This window comes from Danio rerio, chromosome 20 (assembly GCF_052040795.2).
Source record: "Danio rerio strain M-AB ecotype USA chromosome 20, GRCz13ab, whole genome shotgun sequence".
Lineage (NCBI taxonomy): Eukaryota > Metazoa > Chordata > Actinopteri > Cypriniformes > Danionidae > Danio > Danio rerio.
In genome coordinates this window covers 29532501-29556217 of record NC_141040.1, presented here as the reverse complement: position 1 = coordinate 29556217, position 23717 = coordinate 29532501, and the positions used below count along the sequence as shown (strand labels likewise).

General features: G+C 37.8%; 2 protein-coding genes across 7 annotated transcripts in view; one reads left to right on the top strand and one right to left on the bottom strand.

The window, feature by feature from the left end:
* The first annotated feature begins 570 nt into the window (after nt 1-570).
* Nucleotides 571-11559, top strand: chst14 (carbohydrate (N-acetylgalactosamine 4-0) sulfotransferase 14). 3 transcript variants are annotated; one of them, XR_015517527.1, is made up of 3 exons: nt 571-953; nt 7531-10179; nt 10363-11559. XR_015517527.1 is itself a non-coding variant. In XM_087296520.1 (3 exons), the coding sequence occupies exon 3, from the start codon at nt 7513-7515 to the stop codon at nt 8356-8358; it is 846 nt and encodes a 281-aa protein (XP_087152646.1). In that variant the 5' UTR covers nt 2980-4077; nt 5810-5971; nt 6007-7512; the 3' UTR covers nt 8359-11559.
* A 1582-nt stretch (nt 11560-13141) lies between these two features.
* Nucleotides 13142-23717, bottom strand: part of cep135 (centrosomal protein 135) — a 21308-nt gene continuing 10732 nt past the window's right edge. For 3 of the 4 annotated variants that reach the window (XM_087296812.1, XM_087296813.1, XM_087296814.1), the window contains exons 17-26: nt 22842-22996; nt 22716-22771; nt 22311-22479; nt 22051-22161; nt 19431-19616; nt 19146-19355; nt 18845-19047; nt 17506-17610; nt 14058-14213; nt 13142-13979 (exon numbers count right to left, since the gene is read on the bottom strand). In XM_087296812.1, coding sequence (XP_087152938.1) covers nt 13958-13979; nt 14058-14213; nt 17506-17610; nt 18845-19047; nt 19146-19355; nt 19431-19616; nt 22051-22161; nt 22311-22479; nt 22716-22771; nt 22842-22996 — 1373 coding nt within the window. In that variant the 3' untranslated portion in view covers nt 13142-13957. 4 annotated transcript variants of the gene reach the window in all.

Sequence of the window (23717 nt, the reverse complement as noted above, 5' to 3'; positions counted from 1 at the left end):
ATACCATTATGAAATTCATAATTAACATATAAAACACTCATCAAGAATGCCCACTTTTGTGCATTTTTGTGTTTATTAACAATAAAAACAATATTTAAGAAATTGTAAATGCATTTCCTGTTTACTGACACCACGTAGTGGGCATTCACTCTATTGCGTTTCCACTAACCAATGAAATTACAGGTGGGCGTGGCTGAACATGCAGCCCCGCCCCACATTCATCCCCGCCCAGATCTGCGGGCTGCAGACAGGGGCTTCTCGAAAAAACGATGCCTTGTATATTTAATATGTAGTTACCATTTTACAGATGCAACACAATGAAATATTCTCAACTCTTCATATATTTGTAAATCATCACAATTCATCAAAGCGTTTCTTCCCCTGTCATGTTTGCTGTTGTGTTTCACCTAACAGATTAGCTACTTTTCTGTACATTGTTGAGTTTAGTTTGCGGATGCTGATATATTTGCACCCCTAGATCTGCCTCCCCACCCCCACAGCTGGATACTTCATTTCCCATAATGCTCTCTCGAAAAACTTTTTTTTTCTTTTCAAGAAAGCGCAGAAATCAGAAGTTGGTTGGCTGCTTCACTTCAGCGATGGACGTGTGTTAATCTGTCGGTAACTTGAGTCACTGAGCCTCAGTAAACAGACATCTTTAATGCATGTGATTGACTATGCCGCCCCGCAAGAAGGAGTACGGGATTAAACGTGCGAGCGGCTCTCTGGTTCACTTCAGAGCGCCCGTGAGCGCGACCACCATTCGCCGACACTCCGCCGTCGTTCCCTCGGTGTTGACGTTCGCCGTGATCGTGGCATCCGGAGGCCTGCTGCTCATGATAGAAAAGGGAATGTTGAACAGCGTTCAGACTCCGCCGCCGCGCGCTAACGGGAGGAAAGTGGAGTACCGACTGAGGAGCAGCAGTGACACGGCTGCGGACGTGGAGTCTCAGGTAACTTAACCGAGAAACGGTTCGCTAACCTGTGAATAAACAGTGCGGATTTTTGTGAAGTGTAAACATATTTTATTGTGTTTACGTGTAACTTAGTTGAAAGACTTTCCTTTAGTTTGTGAGCTTGCACATCAAGAAATTTTCACGGTAACTCGGGACGCGTCTCAAAATCTAGTGAGCTGCCTGCCTAGACAACATGGGGTGTTCAAGTTCCTTGCATTTTTAACCATACTTAATATTTGACTAAGCGTCTAGCCTATTATATATTTGTAAGCATATAACAAATAGATAATTTAAAAAACAATCGAACGCCTTTCAAAGTGAGGCGTTTAATATAAAATTAACGTAAGTTAACGTTATGCTTGTTAACTTAGGTCTCACAGAAAGCCTAAACCCAACGTTTTATAGAAGCCTAAAAAGTAAAGTTAACGTCACACAAAAGTGTAGTGGAAAGTTTTTAAATTTGTTGTTAAAATCCCAAACAATGATTCTAGAATGTCTTAATAAAATATGCAATTTTATGGAATTTTACCCAACCTTTATGGAATCAAAAATGTGACACAAAAGTAGATTTAAGTTGAATTTGTGGACCATGGTGATTCGCAAATTGTGTTGGTGACAGTAAATGAAAATGTACTCAACATTTACTCACACTGAATTGATTCCCAACACAAAAGAGGATATTTTGTAAAATGTTGGAAACTGGTAGCTGTTAACCTCCACAGGAGGAAAAATACCATGGAGGTTTACCGGTTTCCACCATTCTTCAAAATATCTCCTTTAATGTTTAAAAAATCTCATACTGGTTTGGAACAAATAAACAGCTCTTTGATAGTGGGGGGAAATAAAGTAACAACAAAAAATCAATTTGTTGTAATTTCTAAAGTGTAAACATTTAGTGAGTTGGCACATCATTTATTATTTTTGTATTTGGAATGCAAAATACACTTTATTCAGAAAAGCAGCTAATCAGTTTGATAGCTGTAATAAAAAACAAACTAAAGTGCACATCTGTAATGTTCAGGAACTTACAAACTGTTTAGTACTGATACATGTTTGAGGATAAACCACTTATGAAAAGTTGAGTTTTTCATTTGTAAGGAAATGTCACACATAATAACATTCCCTTTCTTAACATAAATTTTCAGCTAATTGCAATGAATCCTAAATCAACATTTACTTATAAAATATCAAAGTTGTAAATGTTTATGTTATTTTATGAATATTAGCTAACAATAGTTATTTTTATTTTTTATGTCATTATTTGACTGAAATAAAAAACTTTATTAAAAATATTAGTTACTAATCATAAGAGCTAATATTAAAATATAAAAATAAATGCTAAATATTAAAGGTTATAATGTTGTAAATAATGTTCAGTTTCTTTTTTACCCAACAATTGTTTTGTTCCATAATGCTTCATATAAAGGGCTGCAGGTATTCATTTTTTATAGCCTGCATGACCTTAAAATCCCCGTAGGCATTGATTTGCGTTTAATAAATCACCAAGAACCATTAGCTTAATTTTAGCTAATTAGTTAATTAATTCTACTCAAAAATATGTAGAAATGCAAAAGTCCCAGTTTGAAAATAGTACCCTACTTCATGCACGACCTGAGGGTGTAAAACGTAACCATAAATTTTCACCTTTGAGTGAACTGCTCCCTTAAATGTTCTTGGTTTGCCCAGCTAGCGTACAAACTTCTCTGAGACACTGGACAGAAACAAGAATGCAAGTCGAGGGTAATAAAAACATTCAAGGGACTTGTGTAATCCTGTCAAGCCATTTGATTTGTCAGAACTTCTGAACTGATCCTCTGGCATTATAGCACACTCTCTCTCTGTCTCTTAGACTGTAGAGGAGTCGTAGTCATTTTAAAGTCTAAGATCCGATTAATGCTATTTATATCCAATTAATCCTATTAAATAGGCTTATTAAAACTCATCTGGGAGAGGGATGGATTTAGTTAAAAGCTGGTATGTGGAAAAACATCTTTGATGGAAGACAGAAGCATCACATTTCATAGCAGAAAATAATAAACAGCTGCTTACCTTAAAGCCAAGCAATGAAATAGAAATATGGAGCCAATTCTTCAAGTTAAGATCTCTGCTGTTCTCTGAACAGACGAGTACAATCATGACATTTCAGCCACTCTCTCTCAAACACTGATATGAAATCTGCCTTTTAGATTAGGATTTTATTTAGAAAGAGCAGACGATATCTTATTATCATTATACATTTAACAGCCACTTTATTAGGTCCAACTGCTCGTTTACGCAAATTTCTAATCAGCCAATCACATGGCAGCAACTGTGGGGTGGGGGGGAACAGATAGAACTGATACTGATAGAAAGGCAACAGAGCATCTCTGAACGCACAACATGTCCAACCTTGAGGCGGAAATGGGCTACAGCAGCAGAAGACTACACCGTGTGCCACTCCTGTCAGCTAAGAACAGAAAACTGAGGCTACAATTCACACAGACCCACCAAAGATATTTTTGGCACACTTTGGGCCCATTAGTACCAATTGAGCATCTTGTTAATGCCACAGCCTACCTGAGTATTGTTGCTGACCATGTCCATATCTTTATGACCACAGTGTACCCATCTTCTCATGGCTACTTCCAGCAGGATAATGCTCCATGTCATAAAGTGCGAATCATTTCATACTGGTTTCTTGAACATGACGAGTTCACTGTTCTGAAATGGCCTCCACAGTTACCAGAACTCAACCCAACAGAGCACCTTTGGGATGTGGTCAAATGGGAGATTTACATCATAAATGTGCAGCCGACAAATCTGCAGGAACTGAGTGATGCTATCATGTCAATATGGACCAAAATCTCTGAAGAATATTTCCAGTTCCTTGTTGAATCTATGCCACGAAGGATTAAGGCCGTTGTGAAAGCAAAAGTAGGTCAACTAGTAAGTTGTACCTATTAAAGTGGCCAGTGAGTGTACATACATTGTGCTTAATATGTTTAATAATTACTTTGATTTCTTTAAAAATATTAAAAGTGAACACACTTATGCTGATAGAAAAGTCTATTTTGTGCAGTGGTGTTTATATTTGTGCAACACTGATTTCTTCAATGCTGGACATGATGTTTGGTTATCTAGAGCAGGGGTTTTCAAACTGGGGTCCGCGGCCCCCTGGGGGGCCGCCAGATGCATCATTCTGCATCATTCTGAAGGTTAATATATTTTTATTATAATTTGAGCTCAAAAGTACTGCAAAAATGAAGCTTTATACTTATGTCATTTAAATGCAGTTGACACTTTCGTGACTCAGGAAAAGAAGCGCAGCGGCCCGCCTCCGTGGACGGGGACTTTTATTGAATAAGCGCTTCTGGCCAGGCGCTTCCTGACTGTGATTTTTGGCGCTTGTCTGCTTACCTCTTACGCTTACCTCTTTTACGCTAAACAACTAAATGAATGCTCAGGTTTGACTGACTATATTTCAGTTAAAATACATGATCAATAAGAACATTATCGGTGGCTGAAAGCACTACCCTGTTTATGGCTTGCGTTCCTAAGTAACCGATCAGCTGGGTGCTGCGGAGTACGCGCCTCTCTGCTCAGGCTTCACTCATAGGGAACAAATAGCATTTTAAAGACACGGCACAACATTGCACCTCGTCCACAGCGCGACAGGCTTTTACACTTTGCATTGTACAAATATCAGACTTTGCAGCATGGCAAACAAACATATTAAAATTGTAAAGCAAAAAGTGCTGCAATAACAATGAATGGAGCTGTCATCACATCAGCGAGTGCTCAGTTTCACTCCTGTTACACTAATGACAGCTGGATGAGCTCTGCAGAGGACCTCTTACTCACATTGGTTCATAACTGGATGATTAAAAAAACTAAATTGTATACACCCTGAGTAAAACCACTATAGCCTTTAAAAATTATAATGTATCTGTTTGTGTTATGTTATAGGGCTAATAAATATTAAATATTAAAATGTATTAGTGCTCTGTATTTAATGGAGCTCAACATACCTGATCAAATTTTAATACTCTGAATATAAATGCATTTTTGTTCCACTTTTTCCCATATTTGTTTGTGTAACTAATTTAAATGTATGTTCAGTATTATTATTCATAGAACAAACTGGTATGGACATTTTAAAGTCAGCAAAGCTTCTAAAATTAAGCAAAGTAAAACTTGTGGCTCTTTGAACTTGAATACCCAATTCTAGAATGCATTTAGGAAATTATTTTTTATCAGTGTAAGTCAGGATTGTCGACCTGAGTAAATTATGATGTGCACAAAAAAAAGGAATAAAAATAAACAAAACACACTGAACCACTACAGCCTCCATTGTAGTATTGCTAGTTACAACAGTACAGTTAACTGTTAACAGGCTGATGAATGACAAAACTCTTTAAAACTTTAAAGCTTTAAATTTGAGATACATTTAGACTCTCAGCTGTAAGGGTAAATACAGAAGAGTCTAGCTGTGCATAGGCTGAAAAAAAGCATAAAAATGGCATAAAAACTGTGTAAAGTGACGACTCAAACACAAAATATGGCTTGATGGAATAATCCAGTGAGAGCAGATCACAATGAGTACTGCGCATCAAGATTTGATCAATAGATTGAAGCACTAAAACCATGTCAACTCAACTAACATCTTACAAAGATTAATCCAGATAATGAATAATATAAATTTATTAAATAATATATAATAATATAAATGTATTGAATAATACAATTTAAAAAAAATTAAGTACAGTTGTTAATTTGAGGGGGTGGCGTCATTTTTATTTTTGGGGGGTCCCCGAAAGAATTCGCCCTACACAAAGGGACCCTCAGCTAAAAAAGTTTGAAAACCCCTGATCTAGAGGAATGTCCAGAGTAAATATTATGTCGAGTATTAACATATACTTTCATGTTTCTTCTGCCTTTGGCGTGATGTGTGGAGATGTTTCTGGAATTAGTGGCAGTTAAACTAAGCTATTTTTATTGATGGTGAAATTTAGGCGAAATTTGTGTTATGAAATGAGGTTGAACATTTTGCTCTGGTGTGTTGTATTCACAGATTCACAAAGCAGCTGAATGTATTTAACAGTTTTTACATTTGCATTTTTTAGGAAGATTTGGAAAAAGTTAAGCCATGAACCAAACCAGCAAACTGCAGGGTAAATCACAGCATTACAGATTTGATTTAAAGCAAAGGTATATAGGTAAAACTGCTAAAGAGAGACACAAATACACTTTCCATACTTGTACATGGGCTATGTTTTCATAATATACTTCATTTTTTAAAGCAAAATGTGTGTTTTGTGGACTTGGAGAAAGCATTTGACCATGTCCCTAGTGGCATTCTGTGGAGGATGCTCAGGGAGTATTGGGTCAGTTAAGGTCCTGTATGAACAGAGTAGGAGTCTGGTTCGCATTGCCGGCAATAAGTCAGACTTGTTTCCAGTGCATGTTGGACTCCAGCAGGGCTGCCCCTCGTCACCAAATCTGCTCATAATTTTTATGGACAGAATTTCAAAGCGTTGCCTTGGGCTGGAGGGGGTCTGATTCGGGGACCACAGGATTTCATCTTTATTACTCACAGAAGATGTTGTTCTGTTGGCTTCATCGAACTTGGACCTTCAGCATGTTCAGGTAGTTTGCTTGAGAATCAGCCCTTTTAAGTCCGAGGCCATGGTGCTCCACCAGAAAAAAAGTGGTTTTCCATCTCAAGGTTGGAGGAAAGTCCTTACCCCAGGTGGAGGAGTTTACGTATTTTGGGGTTTTGTTCACAGGTGAGGGAAGGATGGAACGTGAGATTGACAGGCGGATTGGTGCAGCGGCAGCAGTAATGCGGTCAATGTATCAATGATGCGGTCAATGTAATGGTAAGAGATGTATCGGGAGGAGCTCGGAGTAGAGCCGCTGCTCCTCCACATCGAGAGAAGTCAGCTGAGGTGGCTCGGGCATCTGTTTCAGTGAAACAGAATTAAATTCACAATGCCCAAGTGGAGTATTTAAATCTGTATTGAGTGAATAAATTACTTTTCATTACTTTTTAATGTGAAAGTAATTTAAATTATAGCTGCAAGCAGCAATTATCAGAGCCAAGCAGCCACATTATAAACAAGCACAGCAACAAGCTACAGACCAACTGGAAAATTCTATAACTATATTCTATAATTCTACTGATAGAATGTAATTGTTTGTCAATTTTACCCAGAAAGTGTCACAAACTGATGTAGTTTGGTCAATGTAGGTCATGCACTTTAAGGTTGGCTTCAATATGTAAAACCATTGCAATAATTAATCCTGTAATATCACCTGACAATATTACATCTTTTTTCAAACATGACAAGTTTGCACATATGCTAAATGACGACACTTTTGTCGATTGACAAGAATGCTATTACTTTTTGTCGACATGGTCTGAAGATGATCCGAGTCAAATTTGGTGAAGATTGGACCAACAGTCTAGGAGGCGTTATATAACTTTTCTATACACTTACAAGAAAATAAAATATTTTTTAAAGCAACAAACAGACTTGATCTAAATTCTCAGTTATATTTATCAGTAAATTCATAGATGTCTGTTTTCCTGCAGATCGTTCAGGAGATCCGCAATCGCACCATCAGGTCAGTGTGTGGTCAGAGGAACATGCCTCACAGTGTGTGGTCTCTCAGTCCCCTGCAGAGGAAAACTCTCCTTCAGCACATCCTAGTGAACGACGAGCATCGCTTCCTCTACTGCTACGTGCCCAAAGTGGCCTGCTCTAACTGGAAACGAGTGCTGAAAGTGCTGAGCGGCGCTCTGGCCAACGTGGACGTCAAAGTGAAGATGGACCACCGAGCTGACCTGGTCTTCCTTTCCGACCTCCCACCTGAAGAGATTCGCCATCGACTGCGCCATTATTTTAAATTCATGTTCGTGCGAGAGCCGATGGCCCGTCTGCTCTCTGCCTATCGGAACAAGTTTGGTGAAATTGAGGCCTATCAGCGCAAATACGGCGCAGAGATTATACGCCGCTATAGAAAAGGCTACGCAAAAGATAAAAAAATATCAGGAAATGATGTGACATTTACAGAGTTTACCCGTTATTTAGTGGACGAGGACCCAGAGAGGATGAACGAACACTGGATGCCCATTTATAACCTTTGCCAACCCTGCGCTATCGAATATGACTTCATCGGCTCATACGAAAGACTGGAGAGCGATGCATCTTACATTCTGGAGCGTGTCGGAGCGCCACAACATGTACGTTTTCCTGAGCGACAGACGTGGTACAAACCTGTAACCAAGGAAACTCTGCATTATTATTTATGCACTGTGCCACAGAAGTTTCTCAAAGAGCTCCTGCCCAAGTATATTTTGGACTTCTCCCTGTTTGGTTATCCTTTACCCAACACAACCACTGAATACTGCAGGCACTAACAAAGACATTGTTGGTTTGTAAGATTGTCTATAATCTTTCATTATGTTCATGTTAATGCCTTTTAAACAGATTTTTGATTTTATACCTGTACAGAATTTAAAATATAATTGAATAAGCCTCAGTACGGTGTATTTGAGAGCTTAAGGAGTTCATACCATTATTTAAAACTGGAAATACTCAGCTGTTTTACTCATGAGATGGACATTAAACAGAAAAAAACATTGTGCAGTGCGCAAGACCTTCAGAAGTTATATATTAGTGAGCACAAGCTTCCAGTGTTTTCACTTGTCAATATAATATTAATCCTTGCGTGCTGTTGGGGATGTTTTCATCCACTCTGGGGTGATTTTGAGTCTCAATGAGACACAACTTTCTTTGTGATTCAGCAAATGGAATCATTTTTGGTGACAAATTTTGGGAAAATGCTTTGAAAATGTTCAAAAATACACTCTAAGCAAATATACCACCCTTTTATTGTTTTGGTGGCTGTATTGTGTACTCCATTGACTAGGGATGTAAAAGATTCTCCTGACTCACGATGCGATTCACAATACTAACGTCACGATTCACGATTTTTTAACAAAATTATTTGAGTCAAACTTAAGGTGAACGAGCACTTTAATTTTTTCTCAAATGCTGCACGTTTGTGATGTGCTGTAAACACAGCGCCCCTTTTGTTCAAATCATGTTTGGCAATTCATTCAACATTTCTACTGGTTTGAGTAGTCACCTATTATAATCGATTTTCTACCGGCTCACAGTGAATTATTCTTTTTTATTAGTAAATTATTCTCTCTTTGGCTCTCGGTGAAGGTGGTCACACTTTTCTCCTCTCACGTCTATATCTCTCGTGGCTTGCTTCTCTTATCTTGTCTTATTCTCTCTCTGAGGCTCTCCTTGCCCTGCTCTCCAAACAATAACAAATCTCTGAATGCAATTGACACCATCTTTCGACAAGAAATCTGGGTTTGGAGGAACCCAACTGTCCTGTGGGGTATGTTCGCTGCTGTATACATGATGGGCGGGTGGGAGAAGTGGCACGTCGTGTGCTTGGCCAGTCTGTCCCTAGAATAGATTGAAGATATCTATTTATTTGGAACTTTGATAACAGGGCTTTAGGTGATGGGCTTAGGCAGGACCCTGGGGTATCGACGATTGGTAAAAGCGGTCAGTGTGGCTCAAAACCCCACCAAGCTGACCATCTGGAATAAAACGGTGGTGAGCAGTGTTGTTGGTACTCAGACTGTGGCCTTGGATCGCAAATTGGAAAACATCTAAGAGAAACTAGCGGCGTTGCAACGTGATTTGATCAGACCTATAGACCAGTGAGAGACATTAAGTATCTGCAAAATTGGCAGATATTGACCCAAATTGAAAACCTTTTCTTCTCTTTCATCTTCTCTGTGACTCTTCTGCCAGACAGTCTCAGCTGGAGACAAACAACTTCCCTGGAGAGCAAGATAGGGAGACACTCGAAATTCCTGCTCCCTGTTCCAAGGACACCTGTGAGACTCTACAGGCTCTCTCACACGCACTCTCTCTCTCTCTCTCTCTCTCTCTCTCTCTCTCTCTCACGCACTCTTTCTCTCTCTCTCTCACTCACTCACTCACTCACTCACGCATACACGCACGCACGCACACGTGAAGTTGTATGTAACAAATAAAGGCTTTTCAATCAATCAATCGAATTGTTACATCCCTAACTACAATTTTCATTTCAAAGCCATGACACCATATAATCATACATCATTTATTGTTGTTAGTTTTCCCAATTGGGAAGAGGTACATTTGATCATTTTTACTGTTGATCATCAGTTGCAGTGCCAAAAAGCTAAGTTTCTGGCTTTTATATGAAATATAGTGTAGAGAGAGACAATAGAGCACTTATCTTGATATGTCTGAAAAAAATCTAAATAAGAAGCTCAGCTCTCAGAACATAGTAAATGTATTTATGCACACACACTATAATCTGCTGTTTTATTCAATAAAACTTCATATAAAAGCCGGAAACGTTTTTGCACAGGCCTAACTAAACGGTTAATGCTGCCAACTGATGATAAAAATGACAAATTTTACCTCGTCAACAGGAAAAACCACCAACAATCAAGAATGCATGATTATTTGCAATTTTAAAAATGTGGTTATAATGGAAGTCAATGGGGCAAAAACAGCCACCAACATAGCGAAAGAGTATTTAAACAAATGAACAAGTTTCCAGTGTGTTTTTTTTAAAGACGCTGCATGTAAAATTAAAAAATATGTAAAATTACACACGTGGCTATTAAGTTAACAGCACCCAGCATCTTATTAGTCGAGTTTCATGCATTGCATAACATACAAGAGAATGCTTGTGATCCAGCACCTCAATATACTCACAGTAAAGAAATTTGAAAAAAAAATTAGAAATACCTTTGCAGTCATGTACTAATAATAAACATCCAGGCACCGTCCACGCCAAGAGTGACATTTAGACAAGTAAATTTGAGTTGCATTTTTTCCTTTGAATACCAAAATAAACAACTAAAATGACAGCGGTGAGAAAACAGTAGTTAGGAAAGCGTCAGATTATAGTGATGTAGAGATGTTTTGCACAAGTTCTGCAAGTCACCAGCATTATGTTGACAGCTGAGCTCATCAAACTGTACGGTAAGATCTGACTTTGTGAGACTATAGTTTTCTTAGCATAAGCTGCATTAAAAAATGAATAAGTTTCACAAAGACTTAAAAATATAACAAAAAAAAAAAGCTTCAACTTTCATGCATTTCTTTTCACATGTACTGGTCACCTGGCAAACAACAGTCACATGATCATTCAATTTTGTTGTTGCTTTTTGCGGTTCACATTTCTAGTAAAAAAAAAAGTAATCAATACACAAAATTCTTACATGTAGCCTTATTATTTTCCTTTATTTTGATAAGTATTGTTACTTCTACTGTCATCCACATTCTAGGATGATACTTTGTTTAATCCCCTTTACAAAGGAGGCCATTCTGTATGTATTTAATTTTGCTGACTGTGTAGAGTTTTATAAGACCAAGACTTATTTCTGACCACAAACTGAACCCTTCCCATCTGCCACTTCCTCTAAAAAGACGAGGCTCTGACTTCAATCCCTGAAGAGATCACAAAGAATGCAGTTTCACATCCAAAAACTGAAGTACTGTAAATGAGGGAATAAAGCAAATATTTGAAACCAGAAGGCTGATTTTATTCTAGTATTTTTATTATTATCATTAAAAAACTGCCAATTTAAAAGAATAATATATAAAAATAATAATTTATTCACTTTTCACAATACACTGCCTGACAAAAGTCTTGTCGTCGATCCTAGTTGTAAGAGCAACAAATAACAACTTGACTTCTAGTTGATCATTTGGAAAAGTGGCAGAAGGTAGATTTTTCCCATGAATAATCTGTTGAACTGCATTCCAATCATCACAAATACTACAGAATATTTATTGTAACCCGTATGGACCCAAGATTCTCATAGAAATAAGTCAAGTTTGGTGAAGGAAAAATCATGGTTTGGGATTACATTCAGTATGGGTGTGTGCGAGAGATCTGCAGAGTGAATGGCAACATCAACAGCCTGAGGAATCAAGATATTTGTGCTGCCCATTACGTTACAAACCACAGGACAGGGAAAATTCTCCACATCAAAGTTTGTGACAGCAAAGAAAGTCAAAGTGCTTCAGGATTGGCCAGCCTAGTCAACAGATGTAAACATTATTGAGCATGTCTAGGGTAAGATGAAGGTGGAGGCATTAAAGATGAATCCAAAGAATCTTGATAACCTCTGGGAGTCCTGCAAGAATGCTTTCTTTGCCGTTCTAGATGACTTTATTAATAAGTTATTTGAGTCACTGCAGAGATGTATGGATGCAGTCGTCCAAGCTCATGGGAGTCATACACACTATTAATTGTTTTCCCTCTATACCATGACTATATATTCTATAATGTACATTATTTCTGTTAAGTGACAAGACTTTTGTCCAAGCAAAGTCAGATCTTACTGTCCTATTTAAAATAATTAAAAATCAAGGCATGATCATAACTATTTTGGTCAAACAAGTGTAATCTAGAGGCATTTGCTTTTCATATAAGCCACTACTGATACCAAATGATCAACTAGAAATCTAGTTATTATTTGTTCCTAAAATGTGGATGGGTGAAAAGACTTTTGTCAGGTAGTGTACATAAAGGTTTAAAAGTACATGACGGAGAGTAAATAATGAGCTAATTTTCATTTTTGGCTGAACTATCCTTTTAAGTCCCATATTAGTATGCTAAAGTCCAGTTAACACCCAAGGAGTTGGTGGATTAAAATGTACGCTAGAATAAACAATTATACTAGAAAATACATTCAATGGCTGTTAAGGGCAAGAACTATAACCAGGGTTTCTGCAGGTTTTATCAAGTTAAATTTAAGACTTCAAGACATTTTTAAGACCATTATGAATGACGTTTTAGACTTTCACAGGGCTAAACTCAAAGGAATTGTTTTGAATATCCCAGTTAAAAAAGATTTTCACTTGCCCTATAAAAATAATAAAAATTGAGTACATTTAATCATACAATAGTAATTTACTAATTTTCAAATATATTTATTCACAAACCCTATAACCCTTAACAAGAATAGAACAAAACATAGCTGTCAATTAATTCAGTCTACAGCAATAATAATTTCATGATAAAAACATTGGTCAGGTCAGTATCCTCAGCAGTAAATAAATGGAGAACTTTTAAGCAAATGTTACTGTAAGGAAAGAAAATAAATGCTATTTTTAAATAAAAAGTTAAAAGTTTTATTGAGATTGGTATTGTTGGTGATTTTATCCGTGTTAATGGCCAAATTTTGTAGCTATACATGAACAAAGGAAAATCAACACCTGTTCAAAAAAGATTTAAGACATACAACACAACATTTCAGTAGATTTAAGACTTAAGACTTTTTAAGACCCCACAGATAACAATTTCTATATACAATTGAAATGAGTTTTTCTTTAAAATAGTACAGTATCAGACTGAACGGGATTTCTCTGATATCTAAAGGTAGAAAAAAGAGATTAAACATTACAAAGAACCATGGGTGAACACACAAAGAGAGATATATTAAAAACAATGCATGTTTATTCATAAGTTAATTAGTCAATATAAAATCTATTATATTTATGTAAACCTATTAAACACAGGTTGGTTTTGTAGTGTGACAAACACAGCCATAAGTAACATGGCCATTTCACAGCAGCTTTGATTACTCACTTATTATAAGAGGTCTGAAACGAAAGAATAGAAGATGACACGAAGTAAAGCTGCCTCGTTTACCTTTCACAAGTCTAGAATTGTGAAGAACAATAATGCCAATACAATGTATCCTATTCAAGTTCTTATAAATGTGTATAATTTAACAAATGGCACGACACAGTATTGGCTTTGGCTGCATAATTTTACATTCAACCTTAAAATAATAAACAAGTATTTCCCTTTCAGTAGCCACAGGAAATCAGATTTCAGAGTCAATTCTGGCCCAACACAGACTTACTTCAAACAAATTCCTTCACACGAATCCTTGCTGAGCTCAACCGTATCCTTCACAGCTACTCTTTAAAGCTCACACTTCTGGAAAATGAAAGCTGAATTAGAGTTCTTTGTAAACTTTGGTTATGAAAATCATGCAGTTTTTCAGGCAGAGCTCACTTGTCTTGTGTCTTGTCTGTGCTTCGCTCTGGTGTGCGCAGAACGGAGCGTTCAGGAGAAGCAGGCCGAGGACTGAGAGACGTGCTGAGAGGAGAAGAGCTTCGCAGTGAAGAGAAGGATAAACCCTGTCTGCGCATTTCCTGCACAGCTCTCTCCCTAACAGAGAAAAAACACACAGTGATGAACGCTTGACAAAGCAGCATTACAGCAGGCACATTCTGCAGTAACAGTCATGTTTTTATCTCAGATACAATACAAAAAACAAAACACAAAGTCAATATGTCATTTCCTTAATATTGTCTATTTGTATCTGCATTGCCACAGCAGGCTATACAGTGATTTTACTAAATATTCAGAGCTCATTTCCAGCAATAATAAAATCTCTGCGAGCAGGAATGTGTGAAAATGGGACTCAAGTGTGTTCAAATATTCAGTGTGCTCCAAAATTTCCCTTTATGGTTGTCAGTGCAGAAAAGGCAGTTTTGAAATGACTAGTTTGGAAAATGTGTGTTCTGAATCGTGCTGGATGTCAATTTCTGCAGTGTCTTTATAATAAAACATTGTTATATCTACAGACATTTTCATTAAATGTTCTTATGACCTTGAATAACTCTTCCTTGACCAAATACTAGGGTATGCACAATTAATCTAAAGGCTGACTTATACTTCTGCGTCGAGTGATCGCCATGACCCACAGCGCATGCCTTGTGCTGAGTCGTGCATTTTTACTTCTGTGTGCAGTTTGTGTTGCTCTGCAATAACACTTCCGAAACGCTAGCTAGCAGTGAGGTTTTTATGTTCTTGCTCATTCAGAGGCAGGAACAGGCTGACATGCAACAACTTTAATCATAAAGTAAACAAAACAAAAGTCTCCATCTGGAGCTCCTTCACGCGACTCGACACTTGTAATCACTTGCTCCAACAAGTTTGCGTGGCTCTCGGTCCAGCCCACTCTGGCCAAAGCTACCAAGCCTAACAATCACAGAGCTTTTGCTACGAGTCATCGTTTTTTTTTGAGAGGTGCGCGTTGGCATCAGCCAGGGCTAGGGCAATGCACCCATGCAAAGGTTGCGCCTGACCATACGCATGAGCTTGTCGCAGAAGTATGAATCAACCTTAAGGCAATTTTTCACGCACATTTTGTCAGTAAAGCTGCTTTTTGTAATCAGCTGTAAATTTCCTTTTTACTAAGGAATAGAAAGTTGTCCCTAGTTGGACAGTTCGGTGCCTTGCTCAAAAGATATATATCAGCCATGTTATTGAGCATGTGCCAAGAACCTTAAGTCCTCCGATCACAAGTCAAACTCTCTAACCATTAGGCAGCCTACAGAGACATAGTTCACTAACAAGCTACACTCAAATTGCAGACAATTTAATTCACACAATTTTAAGATTTGAAAGCTTCTTAAGGCCCAATCCCAATTCTATTTTTACCCCTGCCCCTTGAAACAGAGTGTAAAGAGAAGGGCTTCAAAATTTACCCCTAAGAAATGGGACAGCACTACAACACCTTCACACGTCCTTATATGACGTCGCAAAGCTCTTACTTCTTATAAGATCGACAATGGTGACTGTTGTAGTTATTCCAGTTGTATTTTTTAAGTATTTATCTTCCGGAAATCACAGATGGCATACAATATCATGTTATCATAACAATATAATATGTATTAAACATATATGATAAACTTGTAACTGTACTGTGCATTTACACCGTGGCCATATTCATTCATGTAAACACAAGGAAACAACATTAACATTATACCAGACACTGTAAAAAGCCAATTCACAGCCACCAAACTTTTCTGACAGGGTATTTCAAAGTCATCGAGTGTCAGATGTGAAAGTATGTTGTGGGACCACTACACAGAAGTTATTATTAGGAATTATAGATATCAAAATTCAGCGGTTTTTAATTAATTATTTTTTTTAAGCATGACGGTAAAACATGAACGCCTTTATGAATATATTAAAACATATGCTTGTTTGTTTTTATGCTTGTTGTTATGCAAATTTAAAAAAAAAAATTGTATAATGACAAAAAAATACAAATTTGTGCATCTCCTTCATAGGCAGTCATGCTGCTGCTGTAGATGTTGTACTTTGGGAAATTTTTGTACCCCTTGGTTTCGAGTAGGGTCCTGAAAAATCTTCATTTCATAGGCTATCTAGCCCTTCCCCTTAGCCCTACAACTTCAAGCTAAAGAGAACTGGGACACCCCTACCCCTTCACGTGAACGCTAAGGGCTAAGGGGTAGAATTGGAATTGGGCCTAAGTCTCTTCCTTCTAAAATCAACTATGGCTCTGTTGCTGCTATATGTGAAATCTCAATTTTATTTAGATTTATCTTTCAAACCACACTGAACTGAGCTAAACAGAACAGAACTGAACTTAAACACTAAAAACTGAACTACCCTGATCCAGTTACTATGACCATTTATGTGAAGCTGCTTTGACACAATCTACATTGTAAAAGCGCTATACAAATAAAGCTGAATTGAAATTAAATTGAATCTTGTTGCCCACAGTATGTGTAATGTAATTATGCTAAGCAGTATGTGCATAGTCCTTTTTCCTTTAAACCAACACACAATGTACATCATGCATCTTGCACAATTCCACTTGAGTTGTTTGTGCAGTTTTTAGTTTGTCCACAAGGTGTCAACATGCTGTCTGTGCAGAATGAGGGAGCTCTTCAATTTAATCGAAAATATATTCATTTACGTTCTGAAGATAAACGAAGGTCTTAATGTCCCCAAGAATTAAAACTAACTATATAATTTTGTTAGCTCACATTGCCAGTTTTGTGGTGGACAATTCATCTGTGCATGTCATTAAGACAATAAATTGTTAGCCCTTCTAATCTTTAATTGAAATCTGAAAATGCACGTCCTGTTTTTTTTTCAGTTAAATGATCAGATTACATGATTTTGAGATAATGGCGTAGCTAACATATTTAACTGCTGGTCCAGCTGTCAGTTTTGACAACAGGAGTCAGGTGAGCAGGAGTCTGTTGTAATAACTCTTCTAAAACCCCTTGAAATGCCTACTTTACTACATCCTTTCCGCCCGCAGTAGAAAAACAAGCCACGCCCACCGTTTGCTCATTTAAAATTCCGTTTTTCTAGGAACTGCGTCACAAAATGAAAAAAATAACAGCTTCACAGCTTCCAGTTCATGGAAACTTTAAGAGACTGGAATGACACGAGGACAAGTAATAAATATTCTGCGTGAACTTACCCTTAAACAAGTATGAATACATTTTTATTGCTCATAACTTTAGGAGAGTAAACGTATAGAATCAGTGTCAAAAGGAGTTTTCTACAGTGCATTGTGTAGAGCTCCTGTGTTCATGCATTTATTTTAGTCCATTTGACTGTGCATACATAAGTGTAAGATAAATAAAAAGTAGACCATTTAGGAAGGTTCTGTAATAAATCCTGGCCTCACCTTTCAAAGCGTTCAGTAGTTAACTGTCTCTTGAGGACATCCATTTCTGTCTGAAGCTGAGATACTTTACCCCGCAGCTGGGAAACCTCTCTAGCATGACCAGCCCTATGAACACACACATACACACACACTTTGAGATTTTGAATAAAAGGGCAAATATATTGTTATTGCATTTTAACAGTGCTGGAGGCCATTCAGACATCTTCATTTGACTGATTTCTTTTGTGCCACATGCTGTTACCACTGATCGCCATGGTAACTGCACACATACACCAGCAAACACTATTGAGAAACGGCTTGTTTTCTGGAGGAAAGCAACATTCAATGGAGTCTTTATGCAGCTTTAGGAGAACACACAGTCTTCTGTGTAAACCCAAGACAAACACTTAACACAGCAACCCTTATAACAGACTCCTACTGAAACAATAGGAAACACAATATATACACACAATATTGGCAGTGCTTTAGTACACACTTTTTTTTACCTCAAAAAAAATTGTTTCAGAACTCTGCATCAGATAAAAACTAACATGTAACTTGTTTTCCTCTTAATTTTGCCTTCATCTGTTAGCCAATGACAATCCACTTCCTTTCTTTCAGTCCACTGAAGTGCAAATCTGTCATTATCCCACACAGCCTACATTTGACAGACAATGTCAGAAAGGCTAAAACTCAAATGTAGATTAATCAGCCAAATGGAATTCACTATGTTTCAGATTGCCTGTTATACAGTGTGCACAGTAAAATATAAACGTTTAAAACAGTAGGACATACTACATGACTAAACACTGCATGTTTTTTAGTGTTTTATATGTACAATATAAAAATATAAGTGCTTATATGTACAGTAGCTCTGTAGCCTATTTATAAAATGCCATATAAAAAAGTGAATTCACTAACAGAAAGGGCTTTTCACATGGTTTTTGTTTGTTCTATAAATCACATTGAAAAAAAGGTAAATCCACACTACATTGCACACATCTACTAATCAACAATAAACCCCTCTTTTAAACCTTTACAAGTATCTTTCTTCTATTGAACACATAAGAAGATACTTTAAATAATGATGGTTGCTGACATTACTTCCATAGTAGGTAAAAAAATAAAATAGAAGTCAATGAGTGCCAACAATAACCAATCTACAAAATATATTTATTTTTGTTCAGCAGAAAAAAGAAACGTAAATAGATTTTGAACCAGTGAAGGGTGAGTAAATGATAACAGAATATTAATTTTAGCATGAACTGTCCCTACTAATCATGTAGTCAACTAATGTTAACAAAAGTAACCTTACGCTATGAAGGACAGTGTTTCATCAAAACTAAAGTAGCTCACTTACGTTTTGCTGTCAGCGAGGGCGAGGCGGTCCTTCAGCACTTTGAGTTCAGACTCTTTCTCGCTGGCACTGATGTGCGTCTGAAACTCCTTCTGTCGATTGGTGGACAGCAGCGTCTCCAGATTGCGCACCGTAAGCCGCTCACTCCCCAGCTGTTTCTTCAGGAGCTCCATCTCAGAGCGCACATCCTCCAGTTCACCCGTCACCTGAGGTTAACATCCAAAAAAAAAAAAAAATCACACATTTGTTCATTTCCAAAGCCTTTTTAAAAATAAAGTGGACTGAAGGGTGGTATCAGGCTCACTCTCTCTAGCTCCATGCTCTTGGATGTCAGCTGGCGAACCTTGAGCTCTTTGCTGGAGTCCAGTTTAACACACAGTTCTCTGACAGAGGCCAGATCTGCCAACACTGAGGCTTTTTCAGCTCGAGCAGCCTGGACTTCCTCTTCTAACCGAGACATTGCGCGTGCCAAAGACGACACCTGAGCTTCGTATGCTTGCAGAGCGTTCAAGTGCTGAAAGATAACACAGGTGATGAAGCACTGAATAACAAGCTTTACTGTGTTGCCCATGCTCAGAGTTGCTCATACCTCCTGTATCTCTCTGTCCTGCAGTGAGACTCTCTCTCGGAGGTGCCTGCGCTCCGTGTCGGATGAGAGCAGCTCCAGTCTGATAGAGTTGTTTAGCCCTTCTGACTGCTGCAGCTTCAGCTCTTTATCCTCTGACTCAGTGTGGATGGATCGGAAACGCTCCAGCATATCCCTGTTCTCCTGTTCCTGCACACAACATAGGTAAAACAGAGTTATCACAAAAAGTCGTTGCCCTGGATCACAAAACATATTGCATGGGTATAATATAAAAAGAAAAAAAACAAAGCAAACTAAAAAAAAAACAAATAAATAAACCACTAGTGCAATCTTACATAAAGAAAATACAGGTCTACAATGTGCTGACCAGAACTAGTATCCAGTACTAAGCTGAAAGTTGGGGGTGGGGACTCAATAAGGAGCAGGGTCAAGCTGAAGAGAGGGGACATGTTTGCGAAATGGTTCACACAGTTTAATGGAAATAGAGCTAGGTCGGTGAAGAGAGTACCTAATTTTCTTTAATTTCATAAAATAAAGAACAATTCTTATCCAACAAGTGTGAGATGGAGGGCAAGGGCTCTTTCAGTTCAGAAGAATTAACCACCTAGCCAGAAGGGTTAAGAAGGCTACAAAGTCTACAAAATGACAGAGTAAAGTGTGACCGAGTGGGAGAACTCCAAATAAACCAATAAGTTTAACTTAACAAGTTGGAATATCAACAGCGGTAATAGCAGACAACCAAAGAAAAATTTGCCTCCGAAAAGAAAGCAGGCAAGAACAGGTCCAAAACATATGAATTAGAGTAGCTGAACCAGAATGAAACCTGTTGCACTCAGGGTTAATAGACAGATTGATGTGAGATAGCCTGCTCTTGGACCAATGAGCTCTATGCACTACCTTGCATTGTATGAGCCTTTGATGTGCACAGATTGAATTAGCCCTGTTCAAGACTGCTTTCCATGTCCCCTCGTTAATGTCAATTCCAATGTCTTGAGACCAAACGGTCGGTCAGCTATCAGAAGAAAATTGCAGATTAACAATTATAATAAATAATTTAGAAATTGAACCTTTAACATAGGGATCTACAGTATGCCCAGTGTCCAGATCTGAAGCAAGAGGTGCATTTGGAAAGCACAAAATCTCAAATTTATAAATATCTAAAGAAATTAGCTTTAGTGACATTAAATATTTGGGCATCTTTAAAGATGATTTTCTTAGTATTTTATCCCAGATTCTCAAATGGTTGCATCTCGTTATGTACAAATCATACATCAGTGGAAATGTTATTTATTGAGATGGAGTATAAATCGAAATTTAAATAAAATGACACTTGTGCTTTGTGGTCCACAGTCATAATATAAACTTTATGGTTAAACAGACACAATGGCTGTTTCTCAATATGCGTTCTTCAGCAGTCTTGCGTCTTTGTGTTCTCGTGTAACATCATCATCAGCTGCCAAAGTTCAGTTCCAATACTCAAGACCGCAAAAACAGAGGACACGTGAAACTTCCCGGATGTGTTTTTGAAATCGAGGATGCACCCATGCAGACTTAAGCACCGAACTCGCTCTGGAAGTCCCAGAATTCATTGCGACTGGAGGTGGGAGGTGCAGCATTTTATTTAGATTTATTAATAAAGTTAGATATATCTTATTTACCTCAAGAGTTTCCCTAAATGAAATGATAAAAGTAAACATTACCATGAACATCTTAATAAAGGAATAAACACATTAAGGTTGTTTATTAGCTGAAATTCGTATTTAAATCTGTTTCATTTATATTGTGCAACGTTTATTTATAATGTTTTTATGCATAGTATATATTTTAAAAAGGGGAAAAGCAATAAATCGTTGTATGAATGCTATAATGTTTAAGGAATTTTCTATTTAAAATGCATGAAGGTTGTGTGACCATCAGAACGAATGCAGCATCTCATTTCTCACAGGATGCATTCACTGTTCTCCTGGTCTCCCGAGTTCGTTCTTCCGAGGACACCAGGCAAGACCGGTCTTCATAAGAACGCAAGTCCATTCTCTGCATTCTTGGAATTGAGAAACAGCTAATGTCGACAAATTAATTTAGTCTGCATTGAATCGTGATTGTGTTTAATTCTGCATGTAGCGGAGCGCATCACCAGTTTGAAGTTTATTTAGTAATCATTACACTTTTTCATGAAAATTTGTTCTGTTTGAGAATGAAATAGATTTGCAAGTTCACCAAGCACAAGAGCAGTAAGCACTATTTCAGATCTCTGACAAATAGAAAAAGTCCTGTGATTTTTTCAGAGAATCTACATACCACAGTATCCCAAATTTCAATAATTATTGTCCAAAGTGAGGCGAGACCTTGTTAAATGGAGTAGGCTAACAGATATAATATACCGATACATTTGTCATTTCTTTTCGGCTGTTTATGGACAGAACTAGGACTGTGTGAACTTGTGGGTTTTTGTGATTTTGACGTAACTTTGTGTGAATTTTTAGAGTTGTTACAACAGGACACTTGTGGCTCGGTGTGTCATCTGACAGTTGGCTTTGCATTTCATGTCTGTACACTCAGAAAAAGAATTTTTAGCCTTTTAAGTTCAAATGTCTACTCTGTGTTTTGGCACTTCATCTCTCACCTTGGCAGCCATTAGGCTTTCTATCCGTGCCACCTCTGAGATGTAGGAGTGAACTCTGAGCTTTAGTTCATCCCTCTCGTTCAGAGCTTCCTGCATCTCTGCATGCACTGCCTGGAGAAAGACACACTGAACCTGAGCATATGCGATGCACATCACATGATTGAAACCAGTTCACTTTTATCAACCGGAAAGCAGGGAAACAGCAGAAAACCAAGAAAAATTCTGCAACTGAGAGGTCTTGTGGTGCGGATGATGTGTACCTGGTTTTCTCTGGTCATGGTGGCCAGATCGTCCTGTAACCTGCGGTTCTCTCGGAGTGCGACTTCTCGGTCTCGACTGACAGAAGAGAGTTCCTCTTGTGATTGGTCTAGCTGCCTGCGCAGACTAGCGATTTCTCTCTCTCGACTGCTCAACACTGCCTGAAGCTGACTGAAACAAATAACATGCAAGAGGATTTCTTATTCCTTCGCAAAACAACAGAAATGAATTTTTTATTTGTTAGATTTTAACCAAACTGTACAAAAATACAAGTACCCCATACATTTTGAAAAAAACTGCATAGGATAAAAACACGATAAAGCCCTGGACTTGTTTTCATTGTGGTCCTCGCATTACTTCATCCTAAGAACATACATTTTATTAATCTTAAAAGAATAAACACTTACTTCAGAGAGTTCTCCAGGTCTGTGACTGTTAGTCGGACTTCCAACAGAGTCTCTTCCTGTAGAATAAAATCATTTTAATAAAGCAGTACCACAACAATTTTATGATTTCCTGAATGAAACTGGTACCTTCCGGTGGATCTCCTGCTGCAGCAGCACAACACTTTCCGTCTTCTGGTCTACAGCGTCCTGCAGAGCGTCTTTCTCCCTGTCTAGAGATGCTATGGTGTTTTGCAGAATCACAACCTCATCCTTCTGAGATGAACCGTGTCTACTCAGATCAGCTACACAACAAAAAAAACAAAAAAACAAATACAAATAACGAAAAACAATCTGAATCTGCATAGTGTTTACAAAACCATGTCATGTCAGCAAAAGTTTACAAATCACACAAAACTAACATTTCACATCATGTAAAATATAAATGAGAAACCTTGGAGACAATAACAGAAACATTATTACTATTATATATATATATATATATTTTTTTTTTTCCTGGGTTGGTAAAGCAGAATTTTTAACAGCTTATTATCATCATCTTTAGCATCACATCCTCTTTTAGGAATCATTCAAATGAGCTAATTAATGTGATAGGTGTGTTTTATATTGAGAATTATTTAATGAATAGACAGTTAATTTTATATAAATTAGAAAACTTTATAGAATGCATTTACTATCCTTTTTGATGTGCTTATATCATCTTTCAGAAACTATATATATATATAATGTGTATTTATATAGCGCATTTATTGTGTATGGCCCTACACCCAAAGCGCTTTACAATCATGAGGGGGGGTCTTTCCACACCACCACCAGTGTGCAGTATCCACTTGGATGATGCGATGGCAGTCACAGGACAACGGCGCCAGTGCGCTCACTACAGTGATAGAGCCAATTTGGTGGAAAGGGATGATTGGGAGGCCATGATCGTAAGGGCCAATAGAGGGACTTTGGCCAGGACACCGGGGTTACACCCCTGCTCTTTCCAGTGCCATGGGATTTTTA